The 19,307-nt window shown below is 43.0% G+C and overlaps 1 protein-coding gene across 1 annotated transcript in view; it reads left to right on the plus strand.

The window, feature by feature from the left end:
• The window catches only part of Gycbeta100B (Guanylyl cyclase beta-subunit at 100B), a 43,887-nt gene that overhangs the window by 2,441 nt on the left and 22,139 nt on the right, over positions 1-19,307 (plus strand). Inside the window, exons 2-15 of the mRNA NM_079864.4 lie at positions 570-671; positions 1,540-1,613; positions 13,562-13,662; positions 13,762-13,880; positions 14,552-14,701; positions 14,835-15,138; positions 15,564-15,785; positions 15,859-15,970; positions 16,235-16,400; positions 16,600-16,682; positions 17,195-17,365; positions 17,497-17,568; positions 17,791-17,956; positions 18,098-18,235. Coding sequence (NP_524603.2) covers positions 669-671; positions 1,540-1,613; positions 13,562-13,662; positions 13,762-13,880; positions 14,552-14,701; positions 14,835-15,138; positions 15,564-15,785; positions 15,859-15,970; positions 16,235-16,400; positions 16,600-16,682; positions 17,195-17,365; positions 17,497-17,568; positions 17,791-17,956; positions 18,098-18,235 — 1,881 coding nt within the window. The 5' untranslated portion in view covers positions 570-668. The remainder of the gene's footprint in view (positions 1-569; positions 672-1,539; positions 1,614-13,561; positions 13,663-13,761; positions 13,881-14,551; positions 14,702-14,834; positions 15,139-15,563; positions 15,786-15,858; positions 15,971-16,234; positions 16,401-16,599; positions 16,683-17,194; positions 17,366-17,496; positions 17,569-17,790; positions 17,957-18,097; positions 18,236-19,307) is intronic.

The following is a 19,307-nucleotide window of genomic DNA, read 5'->3' on the forward strand; positions in this document are numbered from 1 at the left end:
AGCACATATGTACATACACCGCTGTATAGCCCGCAAAAATGCAGATGTAACAGCGTGGCAGCTGAAATGGCCCTAAAAATTGTAGCTGCCAAGTTTGGGAAATGCTCCGGGCTACTTGGGCCCGACTTTTCGTTTGCGCTCATTTAAATATTTGATTAAAATAGGCGCTTGAAGTTAGCCTTCGTATTTTGGCCTGAAAGATTAAAAAGTGGAAATAATCATGGAATGGCAGCAAGCAAGCCCGATTCGGTATCGCATAAAATATTCATAAATGGTAGCGGTATAATAATAATAACACTCCAACGCCTTCATTGATAAAGCATATTCATATATTTTCACTTTCACATGCTCCGCTCGTTATTGAGCAAACCGCAGCGTTTACATTGTAAATTTCATTACACTTTTTCTGTTTATCATAGCAGTCATATCGGTTGGGCAAACAAATATAATTTATTACATTTTCATTGTCGCGCTCCCAGGGGAGCAGTGTAAGTCGTACGGCGGACGGACGAATCGCGAAAATGAAATAAATTGCAATATCAATATTGAATTCTGGTGTCCAATTTCAGTTGTGATATGCGTTTGAACATATTCGTTATGAAGTGAATTAAATACGCCAGCAGAGCGTTTCAATTAAGCGAAAACCGGAAGAGAAAAAAAGCTCTAAAATGGTAAGTGGTATTTAATTAAAAAAGCAATCAAAACTGATAATAGAGCACATTACAAGCACTCTTAAATGAATACAGAAGCTTAAGAGAGTTCTCGAGCTGACATATGCAATCTGAATGATTGTGATTTTTGGAGCATTTCCAACAACCTTATTTATCATTTCACTTTACTTGTATCTGCGTGTGGCATTTGGGACTCTATTCTCCTGTACTGCTACAACATTTCAATGCGCCCAACAAAGGCAATAAACATCAAATATCGGTTAGATACATCTTCATCAGACAACCGAACAGAAAAGCTGAGAGCCCGTGTGGAATGAAAAAAAAAAAAACAAAAAGCAACAGCAGACACAAACAAAAAGCGAAAACACACTGGCGGCCCGAGGATGAAGCCTCATGTGTGGCCAACTAGACGTATGCGTAATGTATGTAAATATATTTCAAGTGTTTTGCTTGTTTAGTATTACTTCCGGCGGAAGCGATTGATTGTGCTGCGTATCTGGATGGCAGAGGTATGTCTGCTGCCTCCTACCCCCCCCCCCCCTTTTATTCCACCTCCTTTGAGGGGTTTGATTTCGCACAACAAATCAAATTGATTGCTTTTCGGATACATTTAAACGAAATGAAAATGCGCAATCGCTATTGGTTTCGCATATTTCAAATTTATCGACTCGAATCAAAGCTTGTGTCCCGTCTGGGAATGTAATTAAAGTCCAAGAGCTTCTGCTTTTACGATACGAAAGAGACCAATACGGCAACATGGATCATTCAGGCCAGATACACCAGACACTAGAGTGAAAATATTGATGTTTGTTTAAGAGCAGCCATAAGCATAAATACTAATCGGTTACTGTTTTCCCTTCAATCGCAGTATGGCTTCGTTAACTACGCTTTGGAGCTGCTGGTGCTGAAGCATTTCGGGGAGGAAATATGGGAGAAGATCAAGTAAGTAGCGTTCAAATGCCAAGTCAACAGTTACACAAACTCATTAGCAAACGACAATTAAATGGTTAAATGGTTATAAGGAACCCAATCACTCTCACTGGCATATATTCTCATATTACCCAATATATCGTGCGATTCATTTCAAGGCTGTTTGCACCCACAAACATATTAACAGCCACGCACTTAATTAATAACTAAAATACATAAATCCCCCACATTTGTCTGCCACGTACCGCAATTAACTAATTATCCATTTTTCACATCAGACATGGACGTTCAGTCGTTGGGCGTGGCCCGCCCTCACAGCCATAGTGAGATATACATAAATTAATCGAGGCCGTTTGTTGTTGGTGGCGCATAAACAAGCAGGACACGCGTCGCATTAATGCGTACACGGATTTCGCAGGCTCAGAGATCCACGGGCTCGAGCCTGCGAGTGCAGCCAGAATCTACACTCAAATACAAATACAAATACTTTTCAGATTCAAAGGATTCAAACTCAATTAATTTGTAGGACATAAGTCAAGGATATAAGCTAATTCTAAGAGGATTCGGGACACTGGGACATGATCGGAGAATCAGAATTGTGTTAATGTTTTTTATGAAACCATGCCTAATAAGTTTTAAGAACAACCCTCTGTATATTGTTCTTCAGTGTATTCAGTTAGCGGAAATCAACGCCCCGAAACGGCCATTGGCAAGTGTGTGTGTGAGTTTGTATATGGGAGCGTTAGTGTGACTACAGGCTATATGGTATATGCGATTCGCATTTATCTTAATTAAGTTATTGATATTGCTACATGGCTGCACGGGTTAGCCTGAGTCATAGACTAAGGGAGTAGTCCTCTACTAATTGGCCGTGATTTATGATTTCTGATTGCTTAACCGCAAGTCACTTGCCATTTGTATTGGCCACGTTCACAAATTGCTAATGAATTGAGGCAGTCAAGGGGCGAATCGCATCGGGTGTCGGCATCCTGGCCCAGACAACCCTTTAATTATGGCGAAGAAAAGGGAAACATGGCGAACTTTTCTCATTAGAAGGGTCTGCTCTTAAAGGAAAAGGTAACAATAGCAACGTTCACAGGACACTGTCATCTGGCTCCAACTTTGATGTTATAAGTAAGAGTTAATTCAATTAATTATCGCATTAAAGACAGCTATAAATGGGTTGATATTTTAGAAATCTTGCGACTGGGGCACTAAGAAATTCTGGAATTCAAATAAAACTGAAAGAATATTCTAATATATATATTTGGCTGCTTACTTTCTCTCGGTGCATTGGCGGCCCTTCAATTTAAATGCCTGCCAATGGGGTCGGCATTGACTTGACTTTAATTACATTGCAGTTAGTTGGCAGCCACAGTCGTAGACATAGTCGCAGAGCCTAGGGAAATAGCTGCAGCGAGAATCAAACTCATTATCCAGCACTCGAGGCGCCAAGACAAAGACGGGGTCTCAAGTCCTGCGTCTTATGTCTTATGCCTTATGTCCTGTGGCCTCAGCCCGGGGCCACAGTCTCTCTGCTCTGTCAGTCCCCATTCCTCAGATAGGCCACATCGTTTGTCGCCGTCCTCGCACTTGAAGGCATTGTCAAAGCGATCATTAAAGCGAGGAAAAAGAATAGAAAAGCCGAGGCCACAATGGAAACGTGGCCCAGGGGCGGGGGTTTGTCTGGTTCTGCCCGCCTTGTCATCGTGGCATTGGCATTGGCATTTGCCTTGATTGACACCCAGCTGACCGCATTGATAGATAGTTGGTAGTCAGTAGTCGGTCTACCTCTTTGTCAGCCCATTGCTGATTGCTTTTAAAGCCTCTGCGCAGGACCTTAAAGCCAGCTCCTGTTCCGCAGCCTCGCTGGTCGTGTTTGCGCTCACTTAATCAGAATCAGTGCGTTAAGTGCTTTATGCTACTTGGTCCCGAAGCATAATTGCAGCACATCAATCTGCAAATGGGTCTCATTAATTTGCCCAAACAAGATGCTCGACGAAAGGGGAAAGCGGAGCGGACTCTGAGTTTAAAGCAAAGATGAAACCAAACAGATAACTTAAGGTCTTTGCAGCTAAGTACAGCACGGGAAAAAATATGTACTGCATTCGCTTTCTAATTTACATCTCATTGAAAAAATAACAACCCAAAATAAGCAGATTATTAAGTTTTTCTGCATTTGTAAGACCCCAATCATCCAATTATATTGTACTTCACATCAATGCAAGGAAGAGTAGATCATTTTGTTACAAAATTGATTATTGAGGCTTTTCCTCGGAGTGGCTGGAGTGTCAGTTGTTCAACTAATACACTCACAGCAACCAGTCGACCAGTCGCATTATTGTTGTTTTTCCTGCCTCAGCTTTTCATCTGCTGCTGTTGCAAAAGTCCAGTTATTGTTATCCTGCTGCCGACGTGCGTGTTTGTGGCACTTTAGACAAAAATCGATTTGCCTATAAAATGCTTTACAGCAACGACCACAATGCGGCCACAGGCGAGAGCTGAGGTTTGAGCTGCTTGGCTGCGATGGAATTGGATTTGCCCTTTGTGCGAGTGTGTCAATATGTCAGTCAACTCTATATACACCCCATGGTTATGTGGCTATATGGTTTGAGCTGTCATATGAGCCGCAGCCGCTGCCGGTCACTCGCCAATTCACGCTAATGGGTTCCGATGCCTCGACCTCATCCCTTTTTGCCTGGTTTAATGCGTGTGGAATGATATCACTAATTTAGTTAAGTGTTCAGAGCTTTTAGCTGCCTGAAATCTTATGCCATTTACATGGCGCCCGAACTGGGGCAGGTGAATACCAAGCATAGAGTTTGATAAATGGCTAGAAAACTTGGTCGAGCACGTCAACGCCGACTTGTCATATTAAATATAAATTTAAGGAATTTCTGAGGCCAACACGTGCCACTGCCGTTTACCAAACATTTTTGCGACTTATTAGCTTTGCTGCGGAGAAGGAGTTGAGTTCAAGGGGAGATTCTCGCTGACAAATACTGAAAATCCATCAATCTTCATTGCGCTTCACTGGAATTTCCATCAACGGCGCTGGGTCGGTGGAGAAGCAATCAGCCAGCATTTTGTCAAGCATCCTGCTAAGGACATTCGTTTGATTGCAGGCATTTGCGAATCCTTTGCCATTAAAAGCGCATTTGTACACTTACATACATCGTGGTATCTGTGTAAAAGTATTTATATACGGCTTTGATACGCGCTCAGCTTATTTTTTGGTTACTTCGGGCCATTAGTCGCCCACACTCCGCCACTCACCCACTCACCCAATGACCTGACTTTTTTGGCCATGTCGTCTTTTTTTTTAGATATTCATAGGAACATGAATTCGCACACACACGCCCGCAGCATTACGTCTTTTTCCCTGTTGTTTGCCACACTCACATCACATTGCTTAACACACCCCCTCGAACGCACGAAAATCGATCGCATTTTCATGGCAGACATTATGGAAATTCGACTCGATTCTCGAGTGTGTGTATCTGGGCTGGGGTTAGGGAAAATGGCATTTTGAGGCTTGTAACGAGTTGAGGGTTGCCCGTACCCGTGTCCCCGTGTCCGTGTCGGTGCTAATGCGTCAAAAGTGTGCGTTGGCCTGGCCAAAAAAAGTTCTCAGCCAAACTCAAACTCCGCAACTTTTTAACTGACAGCTGGTAACATTTGGGGAATGCAAACTGTGCCGCCGGCAGCTCCAAAAACTCAAACACGAAAACAAACATCGGGCGAACACAAGAGAAGCACCTGTTTCACCAGTGCTGTCGGCGCCTAGCTTAAGTCAGAAAAGAAACAAGTCAGCAAAATATTTAGAAACAACAATATTTTTAAAAACAAACAAAAGAGATGCATAGTATATTTTAAGAATGCAGTTTTTGCAAACATTTATTAATAGTGCATAAATGTCATGCTAAAAACTAAAACACGTCTAAAGAAAGACGCACTTTATAGAATTTTATGTTTTCAAATTTTATCCGCCGTTTAAGTCGCAAAGTCACTATGGAGTCGTTCAAAAAATCGCAGCACTGATGGTTTTACCCTTCCTCTGGCAGGTGAAGTTCTCCCTCAACTTTTTGCATTTACAATATTTTCATATTGCTGCTCCAACTGTCGTCGCCATTTTGTCAACTGTTTTCAGCGCGCAGCAAATATTGTTACGCTTTATTGACTTCCATGATGCGGGCAAGCTGCTCCATGACAGTTGCAGCCACGCCTCCACGCAGGAGCATCCTGTTCCGCCCCTGGCCAGGACATTTGACACGTTTTCGCACTTATCGCTGAGATTACTTTTTGCTTTGATTGCATTTCTTTTGGCTCGACGTCGCGACTCCTTTGCTTCATTTATTGTCTGTTTGATTGCTTCATATTTTTGGCCAAAACCTGGAATCCTGGCATCCACTACAATCCCCCGGTTTATTGTTGAAAGTTTCCCGTTGGCGTTTTATGTGCTCTCCACTTTTATCGCTTTATGAATTATGCGTCGCGTGCGTGCGTCCCAAAGTTGGTGGCGTTGCGCATACGCAATGTTGGACCTGCCGCCTTCAATTCGCTGGCACTCGAGTATTATCGCCATTAATGGCTTGTCAATAGTGCCAATGACTTGGCCGGGTGTCCTTTCGTGTGTTAAAGTCAAATGGTGTGCAATAATCTAAATAAGACCGAGTCCAAGGAGGCTAATTATAGTCAAGACAACGAAGCAGCCACTTGATAACGATTATGACAAGCCATTAAGCAGGCAAAGGCGAATGGAATAGCCATTATTAAGCGACTCACTGGGCGGATATTTGGGTAAGGAGAATGGGCGGTATTGGCTATCAAAAAATGTCATTTACATAACACGAAACCTTATACTACGACAATTTAATTGATTTTTAATAAAGAGAAAAGGTTATTAACCGATGGACATTTTGTGTAATATGACATACCCGAATATTCAATACAATGTTTACTATTAATTATTCAACGATATTCGTTTGTGTTAGGATTGGTTGCACAAAAAAAACTGAAATAATGTCTTTATTTTTTACTAATTAAGTAATTTTAACTCTGTGTTCGTTCCAGAACTTCTTATCAAAAGTTCAATTACACGGTAAAAGTAAATATTTGTTTTCCGACCGCTTGAATACACAGGTTTGGTGTTCCGCGGGCCCTTTCCTCATGTCTCCAGTAAAGCTCCTTATTGGCCTTTCACGGAGGGTTGAACTAACTTGAGTTCACTTGACGGATCCAACTAATTACATATTCCATGGCTTTGGCGAAAACCAAACGCCAACGAAAATTCCATTAATTTGTAATAATAATTCCATGATGCCGAAGTCATTAATTATGTAAACGGCTGGTTGACTGCTGGACATTTTTAATTAAATGCGGCAGTCGAAATATGTTTGCCAACTGGGCGCCAACTGGTCGCATACGCAATGTCTAGTTAGTAGTGTTGCAACAGCCGGGGCTCTAAAGAATAATTAAATAACCCGCCAGCCAGTAGAAGGAGTGACTGGGCACGTATTTCGCGCTCAAATGCATCGCTGAAATTTTTATTTATTGCATTTTGCGAATTGCGACACGCGCACTAGTTTTGCTAGGTCCTTTGGGGACGAGAGCAGGACACGTCGCTTAAAAGCAATTTATTTTCCCCTTATGAGAGGGTCAGCTGCTGGTTGAAACGCTTTACCACCGTCCGCTTTTCGCAAGCTCGTGTGTGTGTGTGTGTGTTTTTTAATAAAACTTAAAACCGCACAAGACTCTCCCTGAGCGCATTTGTAAACATTTCGAAATTGCATTTGGGCTGCTTCCCGGGTGAAATCTGCATATTGAAATCGTGTCCTCTCCAATGGCAGCAGGCATTTTTCATTTGTTGCTGTTACTTCCGGCCGAGATTTGCCAACGTCGATGATGCCAAAGGGCAATGCGTCCCGCCCATTTGCATTTTACAGCAAAACAAGACATATCCCGGAGCAACTGCTCTGCATCTGCTCGGCATCAGGATGAGCAGCAGAAACATCGTCCTCTAAGCCGGAAGTGTTGCCATGTGCCTCCTCCTAGATTTGCGCCGTTTTGTTGGCCTTGCGAGGCTTCAGCTTTGAGTGGAGCTCTGGCCGGCGGCCATCATTAGGACTAAAATCCTGTAGGACTGTAGGACTGAATGGCAGAGCCACCAGAACAAATTTGCAGCATAGAAATGGTTCCGGATAGGCGGCCATTGCAAATTGTGTTAGGATGCCAGTTGGCAACTGCCAGTGGAAATATAAATCTAATTTCCATCTCGATTCGATTGGAAATCCATTTTTCAGTGTGAGTGCATGAAATTGTTTCGCTGACGTCCCACGAAGAGTATTTTGCTAAATTGTATTTGACGATTAATCGATTTACCATTCTCATGAGAACTAACGACGAAGAAAGGATCACTTTATCAGTATTTTTGTCAGAACAAGGCAAAAAATCGTAAATAAGCTCCTAATGATTTTTCGAATTAACTGGTCTTTAAATCTTGAAACTTTTATTTTTTGCCAATTTATTAAAATATTGATGATTATACCCCTTATCAAAAAATCGAAAATTGACAAAAAGGAATTTTTTTTTCAAATATCCAAAAGTGATAGAAGTTTTATGTTTAGGTCATAGGCTACATAAAAAAGGCAACTCCAAGCTCATAAGTTATTTTATAAGCAAGCTTCATTAAAGAGTTGTGTTTTATTTCGTTTATAATGGAAATCACCCTGATAAATGGACAAACCCTGCAATTGAAATAAGCACATCGCCCTTAATTCCCCTTACATTCTCTCATAACATTAAATATTTAAACCCCATTTTTTCGCTGCATGCGTAAATATCAGCTCTGCATACAATAACGTTAATTTACCCTTAATTCCGCCTTAGGTCAGCTTTAAAAACTAATTGTGTTAAGGGCGGCTTAATTCTTTGCTTTCCCCTGCGAAGACCAAACCTAAATCGGAAAATGGGAAATCCAGGCGCAGTGGGGCGGCTACAACCGCAAATTCCGAAGTGAGAGATGGGCGCGATGTAGTAGGATTGTTCGGCATTTATCAGAGCTTTTCTTTTGGCGGCATCGACAGTTGCTAATGATGTCCTAATTTCGAGATGTCACAGTGCATGCGTAGAGATAAAAAAGTAAATGGAAATGGCCGAGGGCAAGGGCGAGTCAATCGATGGCGGGCGGTAATAAATGACCACGAAAAAGACAAAAAAAAAAAGAAATGCTGGTCGATTGGGCCTGCATATGGACAGATATTAATGGGCCTGGCCAAAAGTGCGATTCATTCGATTTTCCGATCATCTTGGCTGCTTCTTTCTCCCTTTTCTGATTTTTATGTCTCTAGGTGTGCGACGCACACTTCAAGCTGCATTAAAGGTTAATCATACGCCCCATGGCCGCCGCCGCAGCTTAACGATGGTAAAAATGCTAATCCTCAGGAAAATCGACTTGGCGAAGCCAATGCCAATGGCACTGGCCGTGACAATGATGCTGGCGATGTTGATGATGATGATGAGATCCTTCATCCTTCATCATTAACAACGTACATCACGTCTGACTGTGAATTGCTTGGCAGCGGTTTAACGCTAATCGCATACAAATACACACTAGACAGCAGACAGGATACACCCATAGTCACCAAAGTGGCAAAGTGGGAGCACCAGGGTGGATCTTCCGGTACCAGTAAAACTAGGGAATTGGCTTCCACTGCCTTCTTCCTGATTTGAATAACACGCCTCAGGGATTACCACAAACACACACAGTCCTAGGCACACAGAGAAAAAAAACACACCGAAATGGGTCATCAAATGGTTGTATGAACAACAAACATATCGGAGTGGGGCTCCTTAAGGACATAAGATTCGAAAAAAAAACCCTTGAGATAGGATAAATTTACATTATTATATGTTATTATGATAACATTTATAATAATGTTTTAATTTGTGACTCAATATAACCTAAGGCAAATACAATTTTTTATTCATAAAAAAGCCTCTATAAGACCACTTTACTTAACCGCCAGTTGAGATACGTGGCCCACTATAGATACTCGCTGTAATTTCGATGTTAATTTCCCGCCTCTGGCATTCGATTAAAGCGATGCTCTTGGCTAATTCGACTTGACCCTGGCACAACTTGGCTGCATCCTGTACGTGCGCGGGTGTGTGTGTTTGTGCACAATAAAACATGTGACTCACTTGAGTTATGTGGCACATTAACTTGGCCGAGTCTTAAGTGGCTTTTAACCTTATTTCGTTTCCGTTTCTGGTTTGCACTGGCTGTGGTTCTTTTCTTTTTATTTTGGTTCTTTGCAGCTACTTAGGAAATTCCAAATGCAAGTTGGAATACATAAAGCTGACTGTGGCATACTCTATTCCGAAAAGTGCAGGCATTTAGCTGGCATCATTAAACCAAGGCAGGCTTATCACGGTATAGAATCCTTTTCACCTCGCTACAAGGCCAAATTGGAAGAAATTCTGTGACTTCTCTCTATTTTCTCTTTGGTGCTAAGTGCCTGCCAAGAAAATGCACTAATGTTGGCTAGTTTAAATTCGTTCATATGTGTGTTAAACATTTCAATGGGCGAATACATAACTACAGACAAACAGTGGAGGTAAAAATAATAGGACAATGTGTCTTATTTAATTTATACCTATACAAATTGTAAATAATAAGGATTTGACTTTCAATTAACTAATTTGTACGGAATGAATTGATATTAAAGTAAGCATTTTTTTTTTCATTCCCGTTCTAAATGGATGGTCTCTGCTGTCTGGCGGTTGCATGTGCATCCCACATTCGCATCCAAACTTCTGCGGTGCACGTCAGAAATAGCTGCGGGCTGATTTGTTAAGTCGACGATGGCGAAACGAGGAACCACAATTAGACGTGACCTCATCTTCTCGTAACGAACTCATTAAGAATTCTTCACCCGACCGCACGCAAAGTCATCCTCAGACTCGAATTAGCTGATTGATTATGGATTTTACTCACTTTGCGGTTTGCCGCGAGGCCCACACTCTGGCGCTGGCTAAGCCAACTTAAAGTTTCAGCTGCCAAAAGTCAACAAGTAGTTCATAATAAAGCGACTTAATGTCCTGCCATAAAAAGTGAGAGTCATGTGAGGAATTGCGAGGTAAAATGGAAAATGCGGCGCGGGAAAGCAAGAAACGAGAAACGTGAGTTAGAGAGCGTGTCAGTGACGCGTAAATTCCTCGGGTTGAGCATTCTGGCCGGGGACTTTTCCTCCATATCCCATCCACAGAGCAGAGCAGAACGTGGGCTGCGAATGGCTCTGCGATTGGCATATTAAATAATAATATTTACGCGCGAGAGCAACCAAAACCAAAGCAGTGGCCTGCTAGGGGATGTGTAAACAGGATATCCACACAGTATATATAAACTTTCGATGCTGAAAAGGCAATGCGCGTGAAACTTAAACCAACAATCGCGAGGCAAAACAAAAACAGTTGGGCGTTGGCCTAAGCTACTTAGGCGCGAAATGTTTTCGTATTTCTTAGGCGCTTCTTCGGCTCCTTGGCCGTTTTCGCAGATTAAGCCACTTAGTTTCGACGGCCTGTCGTTGTCACTGAGTAAACAATATTTAAATGAGTTTAAAGGGGCTGCGTTGCCCAGCGGAAATTGAATTTGTAATGAAAGCGACGGGAGGCGAAGCCACTAAGTGTCGCCTTGCATTTGCCAGACCAGCGCGGCGTATACGCAATATCCAGGAAGAGAAGAAGGAAGAACATGGCATCATAAATTGCCGTCGTGTGTGCGTAATTAATTTTTACAGCTCGTATTAATTGACGCTTATGCTGCTGCCGCAAATGTGCTAAATTTAATGGCAAACTTTTTTGCTTGGTGTGTGTGACCGAGGATTTAATGACAAATTGCATTAGGAGAGAAGAAACGAAAAAACGTGCCCGAATCCAATGGACTAATTCTGCTTTCTCCACGCACATTAACTTTTTCAATTAAGTTGTCGATCAAAAGGCGAATCTGCAAAATACACACACAGAGACAGCTTACACACACTCGCCGACGACAGACACGCACATTTAAATCAATAAAAATCAATCATACGCAGTGTTGGGCGGCAGGTAAGCTGGGCCAAAACGTGCAGCATAATTTAATTTACGGCACAAAATGCTGCCTAGCTGGCACAATAAAAATGATAGACATTTTGCCGCCGGAGTGTTGACTTTATGAAATTATATTGCGCACAGATAGAAAGAAGCATTAGGCGAAAGTAACCAGCTGCAGATGATGGTAAAAGCATCTCACCTCAGCTCAACTGAGCAATTAAATGGAACCAGCATTTATGAAATGAGTGAGCTGCAATCTTCACTTCCAGTTCACTGGCCATTTAAAGGACTTTAAGTTGCGTAGTCGTTAAATTTATGTATGCACTTGCCATAAATCTTGGTTTAATTTCGAGCTTCCCTCACTCAACCGCATGCCATATATTTTATAGAATAATAAATTGCATGTCGAAAATCAATTTCCATTTTGGTGTGTAATATGCAGGAACTTCCTTGGTTTTCTTGGCTTGAAAGCTGTTTTTCAGGTTCCTGTTTCCTATTCCTAATGTCCGCTGGCAGTTCAGGAAATTAAAAATCAGCTTCCACAATAAAATAAGTACATGTGTCGGCGTGTGAGAGGCTTCAATATTAAATGTTTTCTGTTGCAACAACTCAATCTTAGCAGGGGTGCAAGTAGTTCTCGCATTTCAGCGACAGCTGCTGACACATTCTGCAATCCAACAGCATTTCGCATTTGAAATGAGCAATAATGAAATACCGCATTTCGCCTTCGCTCACCTGCGATGCCACGCCCACTTTGTCCCGACAAATCAGAAGTTTTGCGTAGGGAAAATGGAAAAACTTTCTCACGTACAAAATCTACTTTTCTATTACGTTTTTTCCACCAACTCACCCACCCACCTCCCACACGATTTTCATGTTCGATTCTGCAACGTTGGCGTTTTTATTTCACGACTTTCTCCGGGTTACTTTCACTGCGCCGGCACGTTGTATTCAATTTGTTTTGGTAACAGCTTGGCGCAAGTTCTATTAAATAATAAAGTCGATTTGCACGATGTTCACAAAGGCAAATGGCAGCGGGCTTTTCTCTTTCTGTATTATTGTTATTCGATGCAAATAGCGACCAACTTTCTAAGAAGAATATGAAATACTTACCAAAAAGCCAGCTAACTTTTGAGAGAAACTTAAAGGATTTTGGTGCTTAAAATGGACTTTTCAATCCGCATTATGCTTTATCCCAAAGCAGAAAAGAAAGTAAAGCATGCAGATGTGTTTAAACTGCTTGCTGTGGTGACACTTAAAAAATATTAATAACTGCTTTTTTTATTAACTTAAAAATAACATATCTTACAGAGATATCTTTTTGGGCATAAATGAATTATCCAAACTACTTTCTTAGGCCAAAGGTATTATTCCCAAAAAAAAAGTTGTATGAAAATATGACAGTTCTTCTTAAAATTATTCAAGCTGGCGCCTTCCAATTAACTTTTGATAAAATTTCATCAAAACCCCAAAAAAAGCGTACAAAGGAAAGCTGAAACCCTCGCCCCATTTTAAGGCTGACCAAAATTTCTCATTTGAAGGGCTTTATTTCGTCTTCATTGCTTAATTAAAAACATAAACATGAAAAAGCATATAAAGTGACCGCCATATGGGCAGCTGCCCGCCAAAAACACACAGACAGACAGACAGACAGACACACACACACACACAGGGTGGAGGAATGCCAGCCACTCACTCATAAATTCACGAGCACAGAAGCAATTTAATTAAAATTAATGTATTTGCCACTCTCTTTCTTTTTTTCCGTCTGTGTGGAAAACCCTTCTCTGCCATTTCACATTTTGCGGTTTCGCCTGACTCGATTTTGATGGCTGCTTATTTTTGGCTCGGCTCGGCTCGGAATTCAGGAAAAAGGCCATGGTCAGCATGGAGGGACAGTTTCTGGTGCGACAAATTTACGACGATGAAATAACATACAATCTAATTGGAGCAGCTGTCGAGATACTCAGTAAGTAGTTAGCTGGTGCCATTTTGTTATGCAAGCATATGTGGGTCATAAAATACTAACTCACTACTGTCTCCACTCCCGCACTGTTTGTCCTTGAAGATATTCCCGCAGATGACATCCTGGAGCTGTTCGGTAAGACTTTCTTCGAGTTCTGCCAGGACTCGGGCTACGACAAGATCCTGCAGGTCCTGGGAGCCACGCCGCGGGACTTCCTTCAGGTACTTTTGCCTTATTTACTCGATATATCTGGCAGTTAACTTAATTGAAGGCCATTTTACACTCATGCGCCATGCATCTGCGGCACAATTGCATTGGCCAATCGACTTTTAAGTCATTTTTCATGCTGCTCCCTTGGCAGTTTCTCGGTTTCGGTCTCAGTCTGCTCGAGTTCGACATTCGCCATCATTGATAAGCATTAAGTATTTTGCTTGAGCGCACACATCGCCACTCAAACCCAAACCCGTAACCCATTTCCCTTGGCGCCTTTTGTTGCACTCACATTCGATTTATTTTCAATTTTCCACATTTTTCACCGCAAATGCTTCTCGAATCCTTTGTCATAATGAAAAATGAAATTGAATTTTTTCGTCTGCACCACCGCAAAATCAACAACAACAGTGCCACACGGAGAACAAATGCCACAAATGCGGGCCATCAATTCACTTTGAATTCCGTGGACAGCATGATTTTCATTGAAGAATATTGAAGATATCGATTGACCTTTTATTCACAATGTATAATTTTTAAAAACAAACTTCTTGCTTGGAACTCTAATATGTATTTTTGTTTTTTTTTTTTTTTCAATTAGCTAAGATAAGAAGAAAGTTCCTCTATATTAATTATCCATATTACCTATCCGCTTTCCCTTTTCTCTCTGTGCAACAATCAGAATCTGGACGCCCTGCACGACCACCTGGGCACCCTGTATCCTGGAATGCGGGCTCCCTCCTTCCGCTGCACGGAGAAGGATGGCGAGCTGCTCCTCCATTACTATTCGGAACGGCCTGGCCTCGAGCACATAGTCATCGGCATCGTCAAGGTGAGATACGTCTGTATACGAGTATATGTGCCCAGTCACAGTCCCATTCCCATTCCCATTCCCATTCACGATTCTCTGTGGGAGACCCATTGACGCCTCCGCTTCGCTTATATCTTATATCTCTCGCTCACAGGCCGTTGCATCCAAGCTGCACGGCGTCGAGGTGGAAATCGACATTGTCAAGCGCAAGGGAGAGCCCATCGACGAGGCCGAAAAGGAGCGGGCCATCGCCCGGGAGAATCAGCAACTGCTGGAGGACGCGGTGGCCACGACGACGACGGGATCGGCAACGGTTGTCCTGGCTCCTTCGTCGGATGCCGAGCGAAACAATAATCACAATGGCAGCAATGGCAGCAACAATAATGGAATGGCCAACAACGGCAACACCGTCAACGTGAATAACAACAACGATGGCCAACAGATTGCCAGCGAGACAGGTAACATAAAGGCAAAGGCTCGGCAGAGTAAATAATGCAAAAAAGAGTCGCCACGATTAACATATTGCGGAATTCACAGAGCTGGCTGGCATGACAATAATTGTAAACTGTATTGACTGGCCGGGCCTTATTTATTCATTTCATTGTACCGCCCACCGGATATAATAACGAGAAAACTTTGTGACATTGCTCTGATTTTAATACAACTGGCTGGCTTCGTTTGGCTTTTATGGCTAAATGTATTATTTATCAGTTAAAAACGGTTTATGTTGAATAAAATGCAAATATTTCGTATGCAATTAGTATCAAAAAACTTTCAGATACGCCGAAATTTTATTTTCTGAACTGAACAATGGAAAAAAAAACCCGATTTGTTTGGTTGCTTATCTGAGCTATATTTATATTTTCCTGCCAAACTTTTGCAGATCCCTCCATTGCGCTTAGCACGTGTCCTATCGCCCAGGATAGCTTCGATTGCGACGGGGACAAAGAGCAGAAGTGTTTGCGACTGCTGAAGAACAAGAGTGACGACATCGAGCGCTACGACCACGTGCAGTTCCTGATACGGGAAATCAACGTGGCCGCCAAGTCGCAGGTGGATGCCAAAAAGGACGAGGTGCCCGACGACATGGAGTTCCTCTGCGAAGGTGAGCGTTAGCCTACTCAGGCTAATTGCCTGGCTAATACGGACGCAAATGCTGACCCTTCCTCGTCACACAGCTCCACTCATATCGCCCGCCACTTTCTGCAAGGTGTTCCCCTTCCACCTGATGTTCGATAGGCAAATGAAAATCGTTCAGGCCGGCAAGGCTGTGTCTCGAGTAATTCCCAGGTGAGTCCTTGCTAACGGTTTACAGTACGCCATTTGCTTATGAGCCATTGTTTGCGATTAGTGGCCATTAGCTGGATGGCGTTCGGATTTCCTTTTTCGCACACTGCAAAAAATTACTTTAACAGGCGTCTAAAAGTATGCAACTGTAAAAATAATACTGCACACTTTTAGACACCTTAATCAAATATGTTAGCATCTTAGTGATTTCTGTGGAATCCTCATAACTGAGTTTATGCCTCGTATTTCTCCCTGTGCACCCCTCAGAGTTGCCGAGGAGAACTGTTCCCTAATAGAGGTGGTGGAGGCCATCCGGCCGCACCTGCAGCTCAACTTCGAGAACATCCTGTCCCATATAAACACCATCTATGTCCTGCAGACACGTCAGGGGGCCATGAGCAGCCGGCACGAGCAGCGTTTTCTGAGACTGAAGGTGAGCAAGGGCCAACAAGCCATCAATGTGTCTGGCACGGTTATGAAAGTCCCATTCCAAAGGACCCTTACGCACAGCCGCCCCGTGGCATTAAACTTAATGCTCGGCCTGCCACAGAGTGCGGCATAAAAATCAATTTTATTGCAGTGGCTCACACTCGGCACCCGAAAATAATCTGTTATTCTTTTGTACTCTTCAGGGGCAAATGATGTACATTCCGGAAACGGATCGGATACTGTTTCAATGCTATCCCAGTGTCATGAATCTGGATGATCTGACCAAGTAAGTACCAGTTAATGGGGATTACAACAGGGAGGAGCCAGCAACCAGGGATATGAGTGCTCATAATGCACCAGTTTCTAGTGTACTTGAAATACGGTTTTAATTAAAGCAATATTCTTTGAAAACAAGTACCAATTTTTCCGCAAGGAATGATTTTAAGTATCGTTCAACCATTTTAATAAAGCGGCTAATGTGTCTTAACCTGATTTTAGAGACACGACCGTATTAAAGGCATTAGCTCTTAAATGAGGTATTCTTAGGAGATACCTTTATGGCATTATACTCGCAGTCAAATTGAAACAAATGCGCCTTCAGCTGACTGAATTTATGGGTGACATTAAAAATGTTTCCTCTTGGCTTATTTTCTTCGTTCGGATTCTATTTGCTGCCTGGCGATTTCAAAAGTCTTAAGTAAAACAAAATGCGTGTCATTTTTCCATTTTACACCCACGTGCCACATCTTTGAACTCGCCGTTGAACGTGGAATGTGTCGTGTTTTTTTTTGTTTTTAGGAAGGGACTCTACATCTCGGATGTGCCGCTGCACGACGCTGCCAGGGATTTGGTTCTGCTCTCCGAGAAGTTCGAGGCGGAGTACAAGCTCACCAAGAACCTGGAAATGCTCACCGACAAGCTGCAGCAGACATTCCGCGATCTGGAGAGCGAGAAGCAGAAGACCGACAGGTAAATGACAAATGACAGCGCCGACTCCTTAATGGCGCGCAATTCTCTCAGGCGCGAAATTGAAATTACTTTTCCATGTTTCTGCATTCTTTCTGCTACATCTTTCTGCTGCTTCATCCTGACCCATTCAGGCTGCTCTATTCGGTGCTGCCAAAGTCGGTGGCCAATGAGTTACGACATCAGCGTCCTGTGCCGCCCAAACGGTAAGAAAAAGTCAATTTACCCTATCCCTTTGGGAGAAAGTGCACAGAGAGAAAAACAAATTGTGTTGAGACCATTGTACAGCTTACAAATTGCACTTGTACAACATACTGTGGCATTACTTTTCTCTCTGTGCATCACTCTCACATGCTGGAAAATGCAAGCAATTTGCCATATTTGTGTCCGTTTATTTATGAGACCATACTTCCTTTGCCATTCGACAGCTACGACTCCGTGACGTTGATGTTCTCCGGCATCGTGGGCTTTGGCCAATACTGTGCGGCCAACACAGATCCCGACGGGGCCATGAAAATCGTGAAAATGCTGAATGAACTCTACACGGTCTTCGATGCTCTGACCGACTCCAAGCGAAACCTGAACGTGTACAAGGTGGGTCAGTCAGCCCTCTGCAGTGGCCACTTAATTACACTTTTTACCTGACCACAAACACGATGCAATGCCGGCCCTTTTTTCGGGTCAGCTCTCAATTTGGTCCATCTAAAGGACTCATTGGCATGTCTGTGCTTTCAGGTTGAAACAGTTGGCGATAAGTACATGGCCGTTTCCGGACTGCCCGATCACTGCGAGGATCATGCCAAGTGCATGGCACGAGTGGCCCTCGATATGATGGACATGGCCAAGAACGTCAAAATGGGATCCAATCCAGTGGTGAGTGTGGAATATAATAAATTCCGAATATATGCACTTATTTGTCACTCTGTTATTTTGGTGTATAATGAGAGCAAACTTCACGTTTAGGACTAACACAAGTAAAACTCGCTAAATTTCGCCGCAATTGTATTTGAGTCTCGGCTTCGCTTTTCATCAAATTTTAGCATATTTTGGCGTCTTTCCTTTTGTGCCACATTTTGTGCAGCCTTTGCGGAGCAACCAAAAATGCATTCACAACTGACAACTTGTGCTCAAGTTGCTCAAGTGCCCGCGGATGAAAAGCGGGGTTGGGGCTGGGAGAATGCTGGGTTTTTCCAGGGGGCCGTCACTCTAATTGTGCGCATTGAAAGTAGTTGGAAAATTGTCTCGCTCGTGTTTTTGTTCGTTCGTGTGAGTATGCAACTTTCAGCGTGTTCGCGCAATTTGTTGCTGAATGCGCCATTCGCCATTCGCAATTTTCCATTTGCCATTCGCCATTTTGAGAGCAACAGCAACTCAATGGCGCATAAATTTCAATGTCTATCCCCTCGCCCCTTGCAATCTCTTAACCCTCTACTGGCCGGATTGAGTGGCAAGTGCACGTAAAATATTAACAACTTGTGGCAGCAGGCAAGTGCGAAAAAAGTTCACTCAACAAAGTTTCACATTCTATGCGCAAGGCGTGGGCGCAAAGTTTTGGATGAAAAACTGCGAAAATGGCTAAAATTAATTCAAAATTGATGACACACAATGTCAAAGGACGCGTCTTGTACCATGGTACATGGTCTCGGATCCTTGCCAGTGGCCACTTGACCGTCAACTGTCACCAGAGACGTTGAAACTTGTCCGAGGATGGTGACGAGGCCTCCTGCCTGCTGTTACAATCTTTTTTTCGGCTTAAACACTTTTGCTTTGAGTGCTCGGGCTTAAAATACACTGCACACATGCAGGGCCACAGATAAATGTAGTTATGAAAAGGGGGGGAAGCAGGGACGGCGGTTCATCCACAGGACGAAGCGAGGACGAGTGTGAGGGCGAGGATGCGGATGCCCCACTTGATGGCATCCTTCACAATTACAGCATTGTACGT

This window comes from Drosophila melanogaster, chromosome 3R, assembly GCF_000001215.4.
Source record: "Drosophila melanogaster chromosome 3R".
In the NCBI taxonomy this organism is placed as follows: domain Eukaryota; kingdom Metazoa; phylum Arthropoda; class Insecta; order Diptera; family Drosophilidae; genus Drosophila; species Drosophila melanogaster.